Source organism: Alosa sapidissima, chromosome 15, assembly GCF_018492685.1.
Source record: "Alosa sapidissima isolate fAloSap1 chromosome 15, fAloSap1.pri, whole genome shotgun sequence".
Taxonomy (NCBI): Eukaryota; Metazoa; Chordata; class Actinopteri; order Clupeiformes; family Clupeidae; genus Alosa; species Alosa sapidissima.
In genome coordinates this window covers 4,767,501-4,785,000 of record NC_055971.1, presented here as the reverse complement: position 1 = coordinate 4,785,000, position 17,500 = coordinate 4,767,501, and the positions used below count along the sequence as shown (strand labels likewise).

Genomic DNA, 17,500 nt, shown 5'->3' with positions numbered 1-17,500 from the left:
GAGAGAGAGAGAGAGAGAGAGAGAGAGAGAGAGAGAGAGAGAGAGAGAGAGAGATGCTGAGGGCATGGTTTTCAACAGGATAAAGAATCCAATTTAAAGATTAGGTTAGGTTGAGACAAAAAAATAGAACATTATGTTTTTCTTTCCTTTGTCAACAACGCAGCAGGTGTGCTGCTCTGCTTTAGTGCAGGTGCCTAGCTACCCACACGGACACATGAGGGGGAAGAAGTCATGCTGCTCTTGGCATGGAATAAATGGTATACTTTTCAGATAATAACACTTTTCAGTATGGTTTGCCTTTTAGCCACTTACAGTACAGTACAAACACAGAATGATTACCTTGGTGATATTAATGTGCATAATATGGCATCCTTTCAACTCAATATGCACTCAAAAGTTTAGTATTTTTCAATTCTGTTTTTTAAATCTGTTTTTCAATTGTTACTTTGTAGAGGTAAAATAGTTATATTACTTACTAAATTTTACTAGGTAGCTAGTAATTTGTAATCTATCTATTCCATTTCAAAAGTAACCTTTCCCACCCTGATTATAGAGAACCCCCATGAAGGCTCGTTCAACAAATGAAGAGTTTGGTTCCAAAGCACTATATCCTCCATTTTAATTATCATAAATCATTTTTTTTTTTACATTTTGTTTTCCAAGTAATTTCAGTAGAACTGTAATTGGGTATTGTTGTTTGATTTATCTATACCAAAAAAACATAATTGCAATTTTATTGATATTACCTGAAATACACAATTAAATGACATTACTTTTTAATGTTTTTAAAAATGGAAATATAGCATTTTAGAACCAGTCTAACAAGATTTAAAAAGAATACTGTACTAATAAGCGATACATTTCTTGATTTGCCCACACATAATATCTACCGTAATATAATTTATATACAGAAGATTTCATTTTAGAATTTAGAAAAAATATTTTAGATGAAATACAGCATTTGAATATCATGGCTTACCATGACATTAAAAGTCTGCAGAATACTGTATAGCTAGATAGCTAGAATAAGATAAATATACCATAATTTCCCATATATTAGCCGAATTCTGTATGAACCGCATCAAATGTTTTATGCACATAAAAAAAGTCAAAACTGTGTATTGACCACACCTGTATATTAACCACAGTGTACAATAGCCTGATTATTGAATTAGAATCAGCTCATTACTTTAATCTGGTAGAAGAATAAAGAAAAGATGCAATTCCTGTATGTGTGTTGCAAGTCAGTGATTTTACATTTTGGTTTATCAAACCCTTTCTCTCCTATGGTACCACTTCACTATAGCGTGTGTTATGCACTGGTAGTGTGGCAGTGTAATATATAGGCAAACGTGTCTTGTTTTATTAATAACTTGTACTAATGGCTTTGACAATGAAGAACACACTCATTCATGCCAATAAAACATATGTCATTTGATTTGAGACGGCAGGAGTGTGGGAGGAGTGACGGTAGACAGAGAGAGAGAGAGAGAGAGAGAGAGAGAGAGAGAGAGAGAGAGAGAGTTTGGGGGGAGCATGCGTGGAGAAAAACACAGAAAAACACACATCGCTCTGCCACTCCTGAGACGCAATCACTCTCCAGCTGACAGCAGTCTCAGAGGACACGTCATTACCCTGCAATCAGTTCATCCCAACTCCCTCGCTCTCTCACACTTCTCTTTCTCCCTCTGTGTGTGTGTGCGTGTGTGCGTGTGTGTGTGTGTGTGTGTGTGTGTGTGTGTTAATGTGTCTGTGTGTTTTCTGAGCCTTTTCTTACTCTTGTTATAATCACACAGTAATCAGTACGCTCTGCAGATGTGAGAACAGTTTGTCTGCATTTAGGTCCTACCTACTGTTTTCAAACACAGACTTGCACAATCATTGTTGCAAACACGGTAAACTCTTGTTGTACTTTTTCAGCCCAACTAACAAGTAAGCTCCAGTCAGGTAAGGCATAAGCTGCAAAACTAGAGTTACACAACACTATCTGGAGCGGTTTGACAATAGACCATACAGCAAGAGCAATGCCTCCTCTGATATAGCCAGTGCTATCAAGTGCAGATTGAGCAGCAATACAAATCACAGGCAGCACAACTGCAAATGAGATATCTGACACGAAAGGTCAGAGAGCTGGGGTGACATGACATCACAGCTGATACTGTCAAATCAACACGGACTCTAAAAATGACTGAATTATCACTTGCACTTCCAAGCTGTGTGCCTTCAATACACAAACCAATGCACGCGCGCACGCGCGCACGCACACACACACACACACACACACACACATACACACACTCTCTCTCTCTCTCTCTCTCTCTCTCTCTCTCTCTCTCACACACACACACACACACACACACAGATATGGACACCACATATGCTGTGACATTGCCTCAGTCCTTGTGGTTTGCAGGTGCCAAGACCGAATCCTGCAGTAGAAACTCGGGTAAGCAGATTAGAGTCCACAATACTGCCCTCTGTTTCCATCCTACAATCAGCCCAAGCCTTGCCCAGCCCGGCAGAGACACACACACACACACACACACACACACACACACACACACACACACACACACACACACACACACACACAAGCAAACACAAATGCTGTCTCTCTTTGCATGTCCCCCTTTCATTTTCTCCACTACTCTCTATGCATTTCTCCTTCTCTTTAACCTGCCTTCTCTCTCCCTCCCCCTCTCTCTCCCTCTCTCCTCTCACTCTCTCTCTCTCTCTCTCTCTCTCCCTCCCTCTCTCCTCTCACTCTCTCCTCTCACTCTCTCTCCCTCTCTCTCTCTCCCTCTCTCCTCTCACTCTCTCGTGTCGTGCTGTGCTGTGTTGCCAGGGCATACTAAGTAAATACTCCTCTTTATTCTGTCTCTGATCATCAATGTCAAACAGATGAAATTTGTGCTCCCTTTTCCCTGACACAGGCTTTGATGTTAATATCATTAGCACTGCTAAAGCCATGTAGTGTTTAGCGCGAGGAGAATCATTCCAGAATATCAACACATTAACAGCTCATTCTTTGAAGGCATTAGTTGGACACATTTCGGTGTGCAGACGCCGTCTCTCACGTTTTTCGGCCCTTAGATGTGGCGTGTGCAGATTTCCCCAGTTCAAAGCACACCACTTCAAACTCAATGAAAAGATTTCCATTGATTTCATCATTTCATTCAACATTAGCTCGTGCTAAAACATTTACAGACGCCCAATTCCTCAGCAGAGGAGAAAAAGGCTGGTGATACATGTATCCTGCCTTTGAGCACGTCTGGAGAAATATGCACATATGTATGCAAGCACACAAACTTGGGCCAAACATAATAATGGTAGGGACACAAAGCCAACACAGTGTAAATATATGATATAAGAGTAATATATCTTGAATAAATATTTATTTATCCATTCTGACCGTGTAATAGTCAGGGGTGCATTTCCCAAAACCATAGTTGCTAACCTGTTAGCAACTTAGTTGGTTGGAAATGGGAAATTGCATTGCAACCAACAAAGTTGCTAAATTAGTTAGCAACTATGCTTTTGGGAAACGCACACCAGGTCCACGAACTGATACGGTATAGTGTTCCTTGCCAGCAATTTCTAGGCATTTTAGCACACGCTAAAATATGTTCATACTGCTCACACAGAGGTGTAATCTTTGATACAAAGATTGTCAAATTGTCAAAGATTGTCAAAGATTGAAAAATGTCAACAGGCAATTAACCTGCCATGAGGAGCATGGCGACCGAAAAATCCTGAAGCATTAGCATGACAGCACGCAGCAGCAACATGTCATCAACTACAGCTGTGATAAGAAGAGCGCGCGAGCATCTGAGCACACATGTGGCCGTCTGAGAGAGGCCGCCACGGAGGGAGACACCACAACACGCCGCACATCTGGGCATCCGCACAGGGGCCGAGTGTGGAAAACAGAAAAGGTGAGGAAAAAGTGTGTGATGGAGGGATAGAACAAAAGCAGGAAAAGGAGGAAGAAGAGTGGGAGGGTAGCAAAAACAAAAGGACAAAAAAAGGAACGGATGAAAGGAAGAAAAAGGCAAAAGAGGAGAAAAAAGGAGAGAGTGGACTAAAAAGAGGAGAAAAAAGGAGAGAGTGGACAGAAGAGGAGACAGAAAAAGCATAAAAAAGGGGCTTGGTGCCCGAGAGGCTCGTGTGAGCGCTGCAGAGTGCCACTGCTGTGGGCCTCACACACTCCAGGGACGAGAGGATAGAGAGAGAAAGAGAGAGAGAAAGAAAGAGAGGGGTGACAGGCAGAGGGGAGGACCAGAATCCTCTAAGGCCCTACAACAATGAGGCCTCCTCCTGCGTGAACTTCAGGCTGCCGGACCGCACTTGCACAGAGAGAGGGGTGTCACGGCCCGGGGGGGCTGCTGGGGGGGGGGGGGGGGGGGGGGGCTAGGTGGAGAAGAGTCTGTGTGGAAAACACAATCAGCCCCGTTTCATTCAGCACAAATGCCAGCCAGTGAGGGAGAGGGCACAGGCCATCGCTGGCTTTTGTGTGCGGGAGGGATTCCACAGCCGAGGAGAGGAGAGGAGAAAGAGAGAGAGAAAGAGAGAGAGAGAGAGAGAGAGAGAGAGAGAGACAAGGAAGAGGACAGGAGAGGCAGAGCAAAGGAGGGAGGAGAGAGAGGAGACAGGCTGTGTCAGTGTGAGAGTGAAAGACAGAGTGTGTGAGCGAAAGGGGGAGTCGGACTGGGGATAGGAGAGAGATGGAGAGAGACAGAGAGAGACAGAGGGATAGAGGGAGTGAGGGAGAGAGAAAAAAAGAGAGAAGAGAAGAGAGAGAATGTCTTTTAGCGGTCGTTTCATCAGTCACCTCGGGAGGGCAAGAGCTGAAGGACACTGCTGAATGCTCCAAATTACTATGAAGAGCGGCGAGGAGACAGACCACAACGGCTGCAGGACTAACACACACACACACACACACACACACACACACACACACACACACACACACACACACACACACACACACACACACACACACACACACAGTCTCTGCCGCTCTCTCTCTTTCTCTGTCTTAGCCTTGCTGTCCCTTTCTCTTCCCCCTCTCGTTCATTACCCATCATGCTCTGCCACTGAGACATATTCCTTGCAGATGTTCCTCTTCCCCATCCCAATGTCTTCCTCTAATGCCTGCTTTATTTGTCTCCTACGTCCCTGTCTCTTCTTCCCAGTGTGCTCATTTTATCAACCCCTGGCCGCTCCACTTGCATGGCTTTGCCATACATCACAATAATGAATTTGATTGGGAATTTCAGGGCTGGAAGCAATGACCCAGAGACAGCCAAAAGAGAATATACATTCTTTTCCATACAACTGCCTGAATGAGCAGAGCTGCTCTATTTGCGGTGCTGAAGAAAAAATAATAATAAAAACGCCCCCATTCAAATGCTATCTGCAAAAGAGCGCCTTCTCAGTTTACAATGGCGGTCTGTGTGCCAGTCAAACTGGGAGGACGGCCGACACAATTACTGACAGGCCATTAAAAAGGCTGACCTACAAGACCTGATTTCTGCCGGCGTGGCGCTCAAACACACCAGAGAATTTCCCCCCACAAAAGAGCCAGCGCAAGGCCACACAATGACAAGCACGCATATTCCAAATGCCAAATATAACAAAGTGAAATCCAACCGGAAGATGAGGACCCTCGATTGTGGCAATGCCATTGTGTGGGGTTAGAGAGAGAGAGGGTGACAGAGAAAGATTGAGAGGAGGAGTGAGAGAGATGGTGGGGGTTGGGGAGAGAGGTGTGTCTGGGGAGTCCTGCCACTGGCAGTCATTTGCTCTCGCCTTATTGTTTCCACTGGATGTTTACCAGCTTTCTCCTAATGGTGGCATCACTTCCAACCTCCACCTCCTCAGCACCCCTCCAACCCACTATAATAGTCCTACGGAAACAATAGCTGCATAAAGTACCCAAAATATACTCTTACCCACACGGGCACAAACAAACCCATCGGCTATGAACACTACAGCAAGGCCACATTCGACTAGGGACACCTGAAAAAACCTAACCAGGTTAAAATTTGTACACCCATAGTCATTATTTTTAGTCACTGTTAGCATTTTAGAAAATGGCATGTTAATATATAATTAGATCGACAGTGGTCATGAATAGCGTATTCTCAGGTGAACTGTACACCACGATCCCATTGTCTGGAGTAATTGGGTATGATCTTTTGGTGCACTTTGGAGCTCAGAAAACAACTCAACAAAACGGCTCAAACGGACCCTGGTGCAACCCTGAACCGAAAATTAGTGTGAAAGCACATTCAACTCCACAAGATAACACATCACATGAACAAGACAATAAAGATTGGTTGGTGTGTGTCACTTTCTACCATTGTCAGTAAAGACAACATCAATAACATGCTCCTAGCCTTACACAAGCACACAAAGCCATGAATACCACTCACCTTGTTAGCAGTGTGTGTGTGCTAAGGGCGTGAGGGCAGCAGTTTGCGGGGCTATAGGAGACTTAGTGAGCGGCTGCTTCAATAAGTAGAGAGAAGGTCAGAATATAGAGAGGCAGATAGCGCTTCATCCCTCTCCTGACTAACAGCTATCCTAACACTGATACCGCAGGTCAATCCTACTCGGTGTGTGTGTGTGTGTGTGTGTGTGTGCTGGAAAGAACGCTTAAAAGGGACCCATGTGGCCAGAAATATCCCCTACCTCCAGTAAACAGATTTAGGTGTACATGGAAGGACGTGTGAGCTGGTTTAGGCTCAAATGTATGCATCCATGCAATATGGGTGCAATGTTACAAAAACAAAATGTTTTTAGGTCTGTTTTCACACAGCAGGAAGATACAGGGCTATAAATCATAACATTCCTTTTCATTTATTTTGATACTAAAGAGAACAAGGTAATGTCAAAATGTATTCTACTTCCCCTTATCTCATCATGTGGTTAAAATATGGAATAAATAATACTACATAGACACATTCTTTTTTTAAATGAATAATTCTGTCACAACATACAGTGCCAGGAGATGTGTGATTTTGTGTGTTTTAAAGCTCCTGACCACATTTCTCTTTGAGCTGAATGAAATGTAACCAGGTGTCTACTTAGTATGCTAGTCTGTATTAGCTTGCTAGGCTAGCTACCTGGGAATAATAAAAAACAGAGGCTGTTATTGTTCATGTTTTGTTTTTCAGTGAATCATCTTGTTTATGAGAACATTGAGTACATACTACTCATGGAAAGTGTGTTTAAAACGGACCCAAGAGACAATGGCGTCCTCAACATCCTCGATCCTAAATCCTTTAATGTGACAGCGTGTAGTGCTGCACCTGTGTCTGTATGCAGTATGCCTGAGTGCAGGTCATGCGTTAGTGTGTCTGGAATGACAGGAGGGTTGTCTGACTGTGAGGCAAGACAGGGTTTGTTGGGTTTGATTTGGTGTGCCTCTGTCTTTCTGTTTCCATTTTCCATCTCATTCTCGCTCTCTAAAACACAAACTCAGGCGAGTATAACGCTTGAATGCACACGCACACACACACACACACACACACACACACACACACACCCCCCTCTTCCTCTTTCTCGCTCCTTCACACATCCTCCCCTAATTTCTCTCTCTCCCTCCCTTCCTGAGCATCTCTCCAGGCTTCTCTCTCTCGCCCCCCCTCCCCCCCATCCCTGTCTTTGGAAAGTCCTCTGCTTTAGAGAGAAGCCAGATAAAGGGGGAGATGAGGAAGAGATAAAGGCTGCTCTCCTCCAGTCCTCTCCCCCTATCTGCGCTGTTATCAGACCACACAGCCCGAGCGCTGTCTGTGGAACCCTTTCCCACTCGCAAACTAAATGTCTCGCCAGATGACTATCACTCACTCTACTGGCCGTGGGGGGGTCTCGGGGCTCTTTTAACCAATTAGTTGCACAGGTGGAGGTCTAAGATCAATAAAAAAGATAACTAACTAAATAGATAGATAGATATATAGATAGATAGATAGATAGATAGATAGATACATGTATAGATGTATAGATAGATAGAGGGAGAGTGACAGAGAGAGAGAGAGAGAGAGAGGGATAAACAGACAATAAGAAAGGCAAATGGACAGAGATATATAAAGTGTACTGCCTAGGGGGTCTCGATAGAGTAGCCAATCATCTGAAGCATTTCACGCTGCCTGGAATGCCATTGTGTGGCTCTCTGACCGAGGGTGACCGAGCCAGCGGCCAAATGGACGGAGAGCTGCCGTGTTCCACGTCGAAGATGAAAAAATGCTGAGATAATTGAATGGGGAAGAATGGGGCAGCTTTTGCAGATGGACTACAGGGCAGTTGTAGGGCAAGGGCTGACCTTCACATAGTGGTAGTGGTGGCAGGGCTGTGTGCGTCCTTCAGGAAACCATGCAATAAATAACATGATGATTCACCGCGGGGGTGGGGGGCGTGCAAGACATCTGGGTATGTCAGGGCTGTGTGGGGAGCACGCTGCAGTAATGGCAGTAATAGCTCAGCCGAGAGATATCGAAAGAGCGGAGACCAACAGAAAAGAAAAGCAGAGGAGAGAAAGAGAGAGAATACAGAGAGAGAGAGAGATGAAGAAATGGGAGACACCTACCTCTGTGTCTGTTGGTAGTCTTATCAAACATAAGCATGGCATCCTCTACCTAGAAGACACAAAAACAGAGTGGGGTAGACATTAGTTAAAGTATATTCAGTGGAGCTTCATATTCAACGTGGGAACGGGGTGATAAACAAACATCCCCTCCTGCATCAGCACACAGTACCCATTACTGCCCATACCTCAGCCATGTACATCCTGAATATACTGTATCACTCTCCGTGTCTATTCAACGTTAGAGACAAATGAGCTCAAAAGCATGTGCTTAACAGACAGTGCTTTACATATGCAAGAGCCAGGGGCAGAAGAAGATGTAAGATGCTCACTGGTCTACTTGTTTATGTAACTGAAATAAGGTATTCACTGTACACAAAACAGACTATGGAAATACACATATTTATTTAGAATGGTAGTTGTGGGCGAGGGGGGTCACTAAAAGCTTGATGAATGTACCAAGCATCATTCAATTAAGTACAATGTCTGGACAAATACAAACTATGCCAGAATTAAAACTTTTACAACATAAATGCATTTAGAACCGTGAAATAGATAGTCACTCACTCTCTCTCTCTCTCTCTCTCTCTCACACACACACACACACACACACGCACACACACATCTAAGTGTCCCTGGTTAAGTAGGGAGAGTAATGACAAGGCTCTTATTTCACAAGGTTAGGAACACACACCAACCCTGAACAAGACGGCCATCAGCAGAACACCCAGTCTGCAAGGTCACCACAGGATTCATTCAAGCATGGCAGAGTACAGATGATTTACACACACACACACACACACACACACAGTACAGATCCAAATGTACACATACACACAGACATATAAACAAGAACATCTGTACACACACACACACACACACACACACACATTGACGTTTGGGGAATGTTTTGATGCGGTGATGTGGGCTGGGCCTGCCTGTCTCCAGCAGAGCCACCTCACTCTCCATGACAAGAGCCCACATCAATCTCCCGGCAGCCTCCCCATCTCCCACAGCCATGATCATATTCCTCTGCCTCAATCAAGCTATTCCACTGTCTCCCTGATGGACACTCATGGCAAAGCACGTCTCCAACTCTTCACTGCACAAGTCATGGGAGCAAAGGGGTATATATATATATATATATATATATATACATATACACTAGATAGAGCTCTCAACCTAGCCATTCACATACATATTTAGGTCAAGAGTGGCGTGTTGGGTGGAGGTCTGGGGCCAGGTGTGGTTGGTCGTGGTAGTGGGGGACGTGTGCATATGATGGGGGCCTGGGGGGATGGGTGGCACGCAGGTCCTCCTCTCTGTCAGCTCATCGCCATAACTGCCGGGGCTGGGTGGAACTGTGGCCATTAATGGGTGCCCAGGTTGTCAATCAGTCAGGCAATCAGTTATTCTTATTATTACACTCATCTTTAACAGAATAATTACAACTCCTCTCCTCTGAAACCCTCCCTCTCTGTGTTCCAGCTTCTCTCCTCCTGGCCCAACAGCAAGCCTTACACATATGCACACACACACACACACACTCACACACTCACTACCCCTTACCCCCCCCCCCACCCACACCCCCATCCCAACACCACCTCATTCACACCCTCAGAGCTACCATCCGCACCCCCCCAGCCCCCCTTCTTGTCATTCCGGTCATCAATTTCATCCCTGATAATCATATCTGTAATCATCCTGGACGCAAATCATCCTTAGCCTTTCTGTTATTTGTTAATAAGCCATGTCAATGTGATGTCTTGTTAAGTTACAGTATGTGTTTGTGTAATGTACATCTGTTTGTCCGATGTAATATTCTTGTGCATGTCGTTGTAGTGTTGCATTTTCTGTAATGTCAATGGTGTTTGCAATAAAAAATAAAATAAAAAGAAATATATATATATATATATATATATATATATATATATACTAAAATACCACAAAAGGTGTTTTCATTTCTCTAAGGGAGAGGAAACTCATGTACGACACAACTGGGGCCCTCCTGGGGATGTGCTTTTTGGTGATGCCCACTACTGCGGTTAAAAAGCCTGGGACCAAAGCAGTCCCCGGAAAAAAGCATATTGCTTGAAAGAAATGCACAGCAGTGTTTCATAGTAGTATGGCAACAACTGCATTCCATTAAATGACAGACCTACACTGTACAGCGTAGGGTGTATGTCTAGGTGTGTGTGTGTTCCCTGTGAATGAAATCCATGACCCTGATCTGGTCAGCACCTTGCTCTAGCAGCAGAACAACACACATGCATGTAGCCATTGAATTGAGTTGTGGGGAAGATGATGATGCCGTGGGGGATTAGTGTGCCCTCATGATATTGTTGGACATTTCAGTCATAACAACAACAATAATGACAATTAGGTTTTAATTACTCCAAACATTGCTTATATGATTGTGTGATGTGAAATATTTGTATTTACAGTAACCATGACATGAAAAAGAGACTGATGTTTTCAGTGTTCCAGTGCCTGAGGGTGGCATTTGTTAGTTATTCATAATTTTACAGGTTTTAGTATCCACTAACGCTACCCACTAGAAAACACACATGAAAACAAACACACACACACACACACACACACACACACACACACACACACACACACACACACACACACACACACACACACACACACACACACACAAGACATGCACCCTATAGAGTATCTGGATGCAGACTGCAGAAGGAAAATACCAGCAAATGCATGTGGAGGAACATACTGTAGTGCCACTCTCTTTTAATCCTAAAGATACATATCAATCTGGCTGAAATATGGATATACTGTATCTAAAATCAACCAAAGGAAGAATATTTGATGTATTCGAGGAGTGTGTGATTTATAATTAACAATACAATTTTCATCTAAAGAACCATATTTGTTCTTTTGTCACACCATTAGTACAAAATATGTTTAGGATTTGGAAACTCTGAATGTGAGCCATGATACTGATGAAGCTACTTTGAAATGAATTGAAGCCAAAATGGATTGTAGATGATAGAGGAGGGGAGAGGGTGAGAGAGAAGAGAGGAGGAGAAGAGATAAACAGAGAGAACTAGAGGGGGAAGAAAGGAGGGAAAGGGTATGTGTGACAGATCTGTGGAGACAGAAGTAGCGAGTGAAACGGAGAGGAGATGGAGAAAGGACAGAGAGGGGGGGACTCGCCGGGGGACCGGCTGCTATGGCCTTTTCTGAGTCTGGACAAGCCCAGACCCAAGCTCCCCGCGGTAACTGTCGCTTGGTAACCAGGGCCTGAGCACATCCTGGGAGACTGCCTGTATTGTCTACGGAGGATAAAAAAGAGAGGGAGATGGAGAGAGGAGGAGGAGAGAGAGAAAGAGTGAGAGAGCAAGCATCAGGGGGCAAGACAAAGAGGCAGGAGTGGCATGGAGAGCAGAAAGAGACTTCTGCAGAGTGGATTCCACACATCATAGGAGAGAACAATGTCTCCGTGCAACAAAACGCCTGAGCTCATGCCATTACCTAGGGGACAAGCAGTCAAGTCAACTATTGATAGGCGCATGAATTCAAGGTATTAACATTTTTTGATATTGCTGTGAATATTCTCTCTTTTTTTTGCTATTATAGAAAATACTGTGAATGAATTCTCAAATGAATACACATTGGATTTGCGAGACAAAATGAGTATGAAAGAAATAGAGAGAGAACAAGGGAAAGAGAAGGGAGAAGGAAAGATGGACAGACAAGAGGAGATGAAGCCTTTGGCTGCTGTTCCAGAGGGGAGGCCATGATTGGCTGATGGGCCAAGACAGCAGAGGATACGGCCTCATATGTATCTGTCAGCGCTCATAAGGAACACAGCAGGGACAAAATCACAGCGCCGGCCAGCACCGTCTTACAGCGCTCTTCCTCCCTCCTCCTCATCCTCCTCCTCTACTGTCACATCATCCCTTGTTCAGCACGGAGGAATGTTAGTGTTCCACTGGACCCTGTCGTCCTCCTCTCTTCCAACATGTCCCTCTGCAGTCCCCTCCCTGGCGACGGCCGCTGGGTGCCGGCTGCTGTGAGCTGTGACCGCGCTGGAGAGGGACGGAGTGCGGCGCCCACTCCAGCTCTGTCCACTTAGGGGCCCTCCAGTGGAGGCTGGCGGCCTCAGCGTCTGGCGAGGCCCGCCGAGGAAGAGCGAGCGCTCTCCGTTAGATGTGCTGTTTGGGAGAGGCCACTGAGGGAGGAAGGCAGTGCGCACTGCCCACGGGTCATTTTCTTACTGCTGCCAATGCCCACTGGGCTACAGTGCATGACACACACAAGCAAAACCTCTTCCCATACAGGAAACACACATGAACAGTGTTAAAGATGCTCTCTCACACACACACACACACACACACTCTGTAGTCATCTGATCACTGGATAAATATCTCCTCAGGGCATACCTAATCTCCATATCTAATCCCATACAATTATACATTTACACACACACACACACACACACACACACACAGAGGAAGAGAGGGGGATATAAGAAAAAATAAGGGGAGCCCTTTGCTCTACAAAATCTCCTGAGGCTCAGCAAATGGCAAACTTAAGTGCGAGCCTGCTTGTGTGCCATGCACGTAGAACTGTGCAGCCGGCCAGGATGAGGATGCCAGTAGCATTGCATGCCACGCAGATCTGACCTTTTCCTGTGTTAGCCCTTGCGCCTGTGCCCAATGCTCAGCTCTCCTGCGTACACACGCACGCCTCGGGACTACGGCAGGACAATCGATCAGAGGCGCCACTTCAGCCCGCCATTTGCACAGGCACAAGTGCCACCCCTCACAAACAGCCATCCCTGACCACCACCCCCCCCACCCGAAAGTCTTCAACTGCATCTGGATGTGCGGTGGAATTAATCAGCTCTTTGAAGCAAAGTGGCACTGAAAGGTGAAGCAGTGACTCACCATCTCCACACCTCCTTGCTCACTGGACTGTCCCCAGAGATGGCCACTAAAAAAGTCCAATATTAAAACCTGAGGGGGTCAGGGTGTTCCAGCTTTATTTGGCATTACGTACTAATTGACCAACCCAATGCTGGCTCTTACCTCGAACGACCCGGCTGTCGCTTAGACAGGCCGCTAAGATGCCACCATGCAGCCTGGCGAGATGACTAATGCCGCAATAATGCCCAGTTTACGACACACGCACAACCAAGGGAAGGCTCCAGTAGTGCCAGCTCTGCAATAAAAACTCCATTTAAATGTACTTTGTGAACCCCAAACCACACTCAGGGCCCAGATTTACGTTTCCTATTAGCGCCACTGAAGTCCTTTGTAGCATTTTACAGGAACGGGTTTCATGAGACGAGGTTCACGAGATCTGCTTCAGATATTCTAAGGCATGACGAGAATTACAAAAATAGAAAAGGAGACAGAGGAAAAAATGTAGGAAAACAGAAAAAAGTCTTCATGCAAAATTTAAAATCATTCCATCATTTTACAGAGAACATTTTGAGCAACTGAAGCTCAGCATTAAGTTGACAAAACAGAAGTGAGATACATAAACACGTGCTCTGGTCAAGCAGAGAATGCAGTACAAGTAGATATACAGCTAAATGCCTGATTCTGGCAGTCTCTCAATTAAATGAAGCTGAAAGCATTTGTTGCCTGACACATTCCCTGCCAATTTCGCTTCTCCTCCGACACTGGCGGTAAGTTAGTTGACAACGTTGTTTATTTAAGTTGAGAATGTAATTGGATCCTGGAGGCTCCCCCATTTTTTACTGACTACAAAATGTATCACACCGGGGCAGGAGGGAATACAGGAAAGAGAAGATGCCGCCCGACACAGGTACAATTGTGTTTACTGCACGGAGAGAGAGAGAGCGAGAGAGAGAGAGAGAGAGAGAGAGAGCGAGAGAGAGCGCTGTGGAGCGGGTGGCGGTGAAAAGAGAAGGCAATCCAACACTTGGTTAAATGTGCTTACCCCTCCTGGGAGAGGAATCAAGCTCCTGTCATATTACGAGATGCTAAATTTTGCTTTCGAAGGAAAAAAAAAAAGAGAAAAACAAAAAAGTAAAAGTGAGAATAGAAAGGAAACATTCTCATCCTCAAGTCAAACAAAACCCAGACGCCTGTCATGCCAGGTCGGAAATATCAAAAACACAGTGCAAGGCAAAGAGAGATTTTTAATAAGCCCGAGTGAATTATTTATCACAGGACAAAGGCGTCAATATGCTGGCAAGCGGGGAGCGCTCGGCTAGGAGGGACGGGCTGCGTGTGGAATAGATTTAAGGGAGGGTGTAATATACAGTGACAGCAGTTTAGATCAACTGCTATTTCATTATTTACACTGGTTCACATGTGGAGATGCCCCCCTGGGATGGAGACGTAGATGGGGATCAGATAGGGGCCGCTGTAACATGCTCCACACATGAAAAAAGGCAAGGAATGGCCACTCAAAGACTGACCTCTGGATATAATCTGATCAATGCTGACAGCAATGGATGGACTACAGAGCAGGACAAAGGCAGGACTAGCAGAGGAAAAAAAGACATAATTCAGAGTGAGAGAGAGAGAGAAATGGAAGCTCATGGTTTTCTTATATGATATATATGCATACCACTGTTCCTCATGATATTCCATGATATATGCATGGGAAATAGTGTCTGCAATCAATAACTTGATTAGTTATGAGGGCCAGACAGAGGAAATCTCGGGGCTTCATTGATTGTTGATTGTTTGCAAGTGAGCGAGCAAACACAAAGGACACAAGCAACGATCAACAAACACAAAGAGCCTGAATGGCAGAGGAAACGGCTATTCAAAGACGGCTCTCACTTACAAGACTTGTTGGTTCACAGGGAAAGATATTTGCATAAGAGAATTGGAAATGACTGCCAGTGTCAGAGAATATGATCAATCTGTCCCTGGTCCGCTCCCCCACAGAGACCCCCGAGCTGATATTATCTTTCCATCGTTCCTCTCTCTCTCTCTCTCTCTCTCTCTCTCTCTCTCTCTCTCTCTCTCTCTCTCTCTCTCGTCGCTGCTCAGGGAGAGGAGAGGGGAGATGAGGAGGGTGAGACGGGGTGCTGGCAGAATCAATGCTGGAGCGCACGGTTCTCTGCATCTCAAGGACAATGGATCAAGTTTCTGCCGCCTTCCTTTTGAGCAATTTGGCCCTAATCTGGCCGCTGCCGGAGTGGAAAGCCTCCCCGCGCTCTCAGCGGCGTCTGGAACACACGCTTCATTTCCTTTTATCACCAGTGATTAAACAAGGAGCTCTGGGCCACACTTCTCCCCGCAGAAAACAATGCAATTAATGTACACGGCATCAAAACAACACCATAAAAACAGACAGGAAGCCCGGGAAATAAATCTACTCCGAGTAGAACCAGCTGAAGAGTATTAAAAACAGCTATATTCTTTCAACATGGGCTCATAGGGCAGGATCTCCTTTAAACAGGTCATACCTGTGGGGTTTGGCTACTGTTGGCTACTGTTAGGTCATGCCTATTGATGAATAATACAAGCCAGTGAAAGGCTCTGACTTGCAGTGGCTGTTTGCACTCTGATAACATTCTGTAGGCTACATGAGTAAAGCAGCTTGAAGCATTCCACACTTCCAAAGTTGATAAAAATCATTTTTTTCTTTGGTCTTAAATGAGGTAGGCTATATTTGCCTGCAAATGCAAGCCACGTCATATTGAACACTGCTCCCAGAAAACAAATAAATAGGTTTTTAAAAATGGACAGAATACTTAGCAGCTGATGCCTTTTTCCCAAGGCTGTGGTTCACAACCCTGTTTTGCAGGGGGCAATAGCTGGTCATTTGTACTATAACAACACCGCCAGAAATGTGATCACTCCACTCGAGCAGCAAATCTGTATTCGCTGGCTCATAGCATCTTCGCCATCTACATGCAGCCAAGGAAAAAATATAGCCACGACCACAGAAAAGAGGCAGAACTCCGCTCCACACAGGAGAGCAGGGGGGGAATAAAACCCAGAGAGGAACGGAATGAAAATGGGCTCACTGATGCTCTGGGGTCAGCCTCCTGTCTGCCCTCTCCCAAATGAGACCATTTCGAGCAACGCGTCAACAATGTGCCCAGACCAGTGGTTCCACGGGTTCTGAGCGAGGGTTCCGTATGCTCGGGTCTTGTCTGCCGATTATGATGCAAAGCATAATAGGGGATTAGACCTCATTTTTTGACTTATCGACTCGTCATCACTTTGGGCTTGTCACTTAAACACAGCGAGATGTAAATGTATGCAAATCCACAATTTAACTGACAGCCTAAAGATGAGAACCAGATGAGATTAGGTACAGAAGATGGCTTCCGCAGTCAGCCCCGCCATAAGCTCATTATACACTTAAAAGGTTTAATTATCGCTGCTGTTTCATTTGAAGCGCCACATACAGGAGCCTGGAATCAAATCCAATGTAAGGCTGCCTATGCATTTGGATGTCTTTATGAGTGTGGATGTGTGATTGCTAGTGTGTTCATTTGGGTGTGTGTGTGTGTGTGTGTTTGTGTTTTCATGTGTGTTTTCTAGTGGGTAGCGTTAGTGGATACTAAAACCTGTAAAATTATGAATAACTAACAAATGCCACCCTCAGGCACTGGAACACTGAAAAACATCAGTCTCTTTTTCATGTCAAATACAATATTTCACATCACACAATCATATAAGCAATGTTTGGAGTAATTAAAACCTAATTGTCATTATTGTTGTTGTTATGACTGAAATGTCCAACAATATCATGAGGGCACACTAATCCCCCACGGCATCATCATCTTCCCCACAACTCAATTCAATGGCTACATACACAGCGTCAACAACTGTAACTACAAATTGGAAACAAATATATAACTTAATTTTTGGCCAGGCACGCATAATGAATTTAACTTTACAAAATGACTATGCTGCGCAGCTTTACATAAGATCTAGTGGA

At 44.9% G+C, this 17,500-nt stretch overlaps 1 protein-coding gene across 17 annotated transcripts in view; it reads right to left on the bottom strand.

The window, feature by feature from the left end:
- The window catches only part of msi2b (musashi RNA-binding protein 2b), a 225,047-nt gene that overhangs the window by 102,986 nt on the left and 104,561 nt on the right, over positions 1 to 17,500 (bottom strand). For all 17 annotated transcript variants that reach the window (XM_042063254.1, XM_042063255.1, XM_042063253.1 and 14 more), the window contains exon 7: positions 8,591 to 8,639. In XM_042063254.1, coding sequence (XP_041919188.1) covers positions 8,591 to 8,639 — 49 coding nt within the window. The remainder of the gene's footprint in view (positions 1 to 8,590; positions 8,640 to 17,500) is intronic.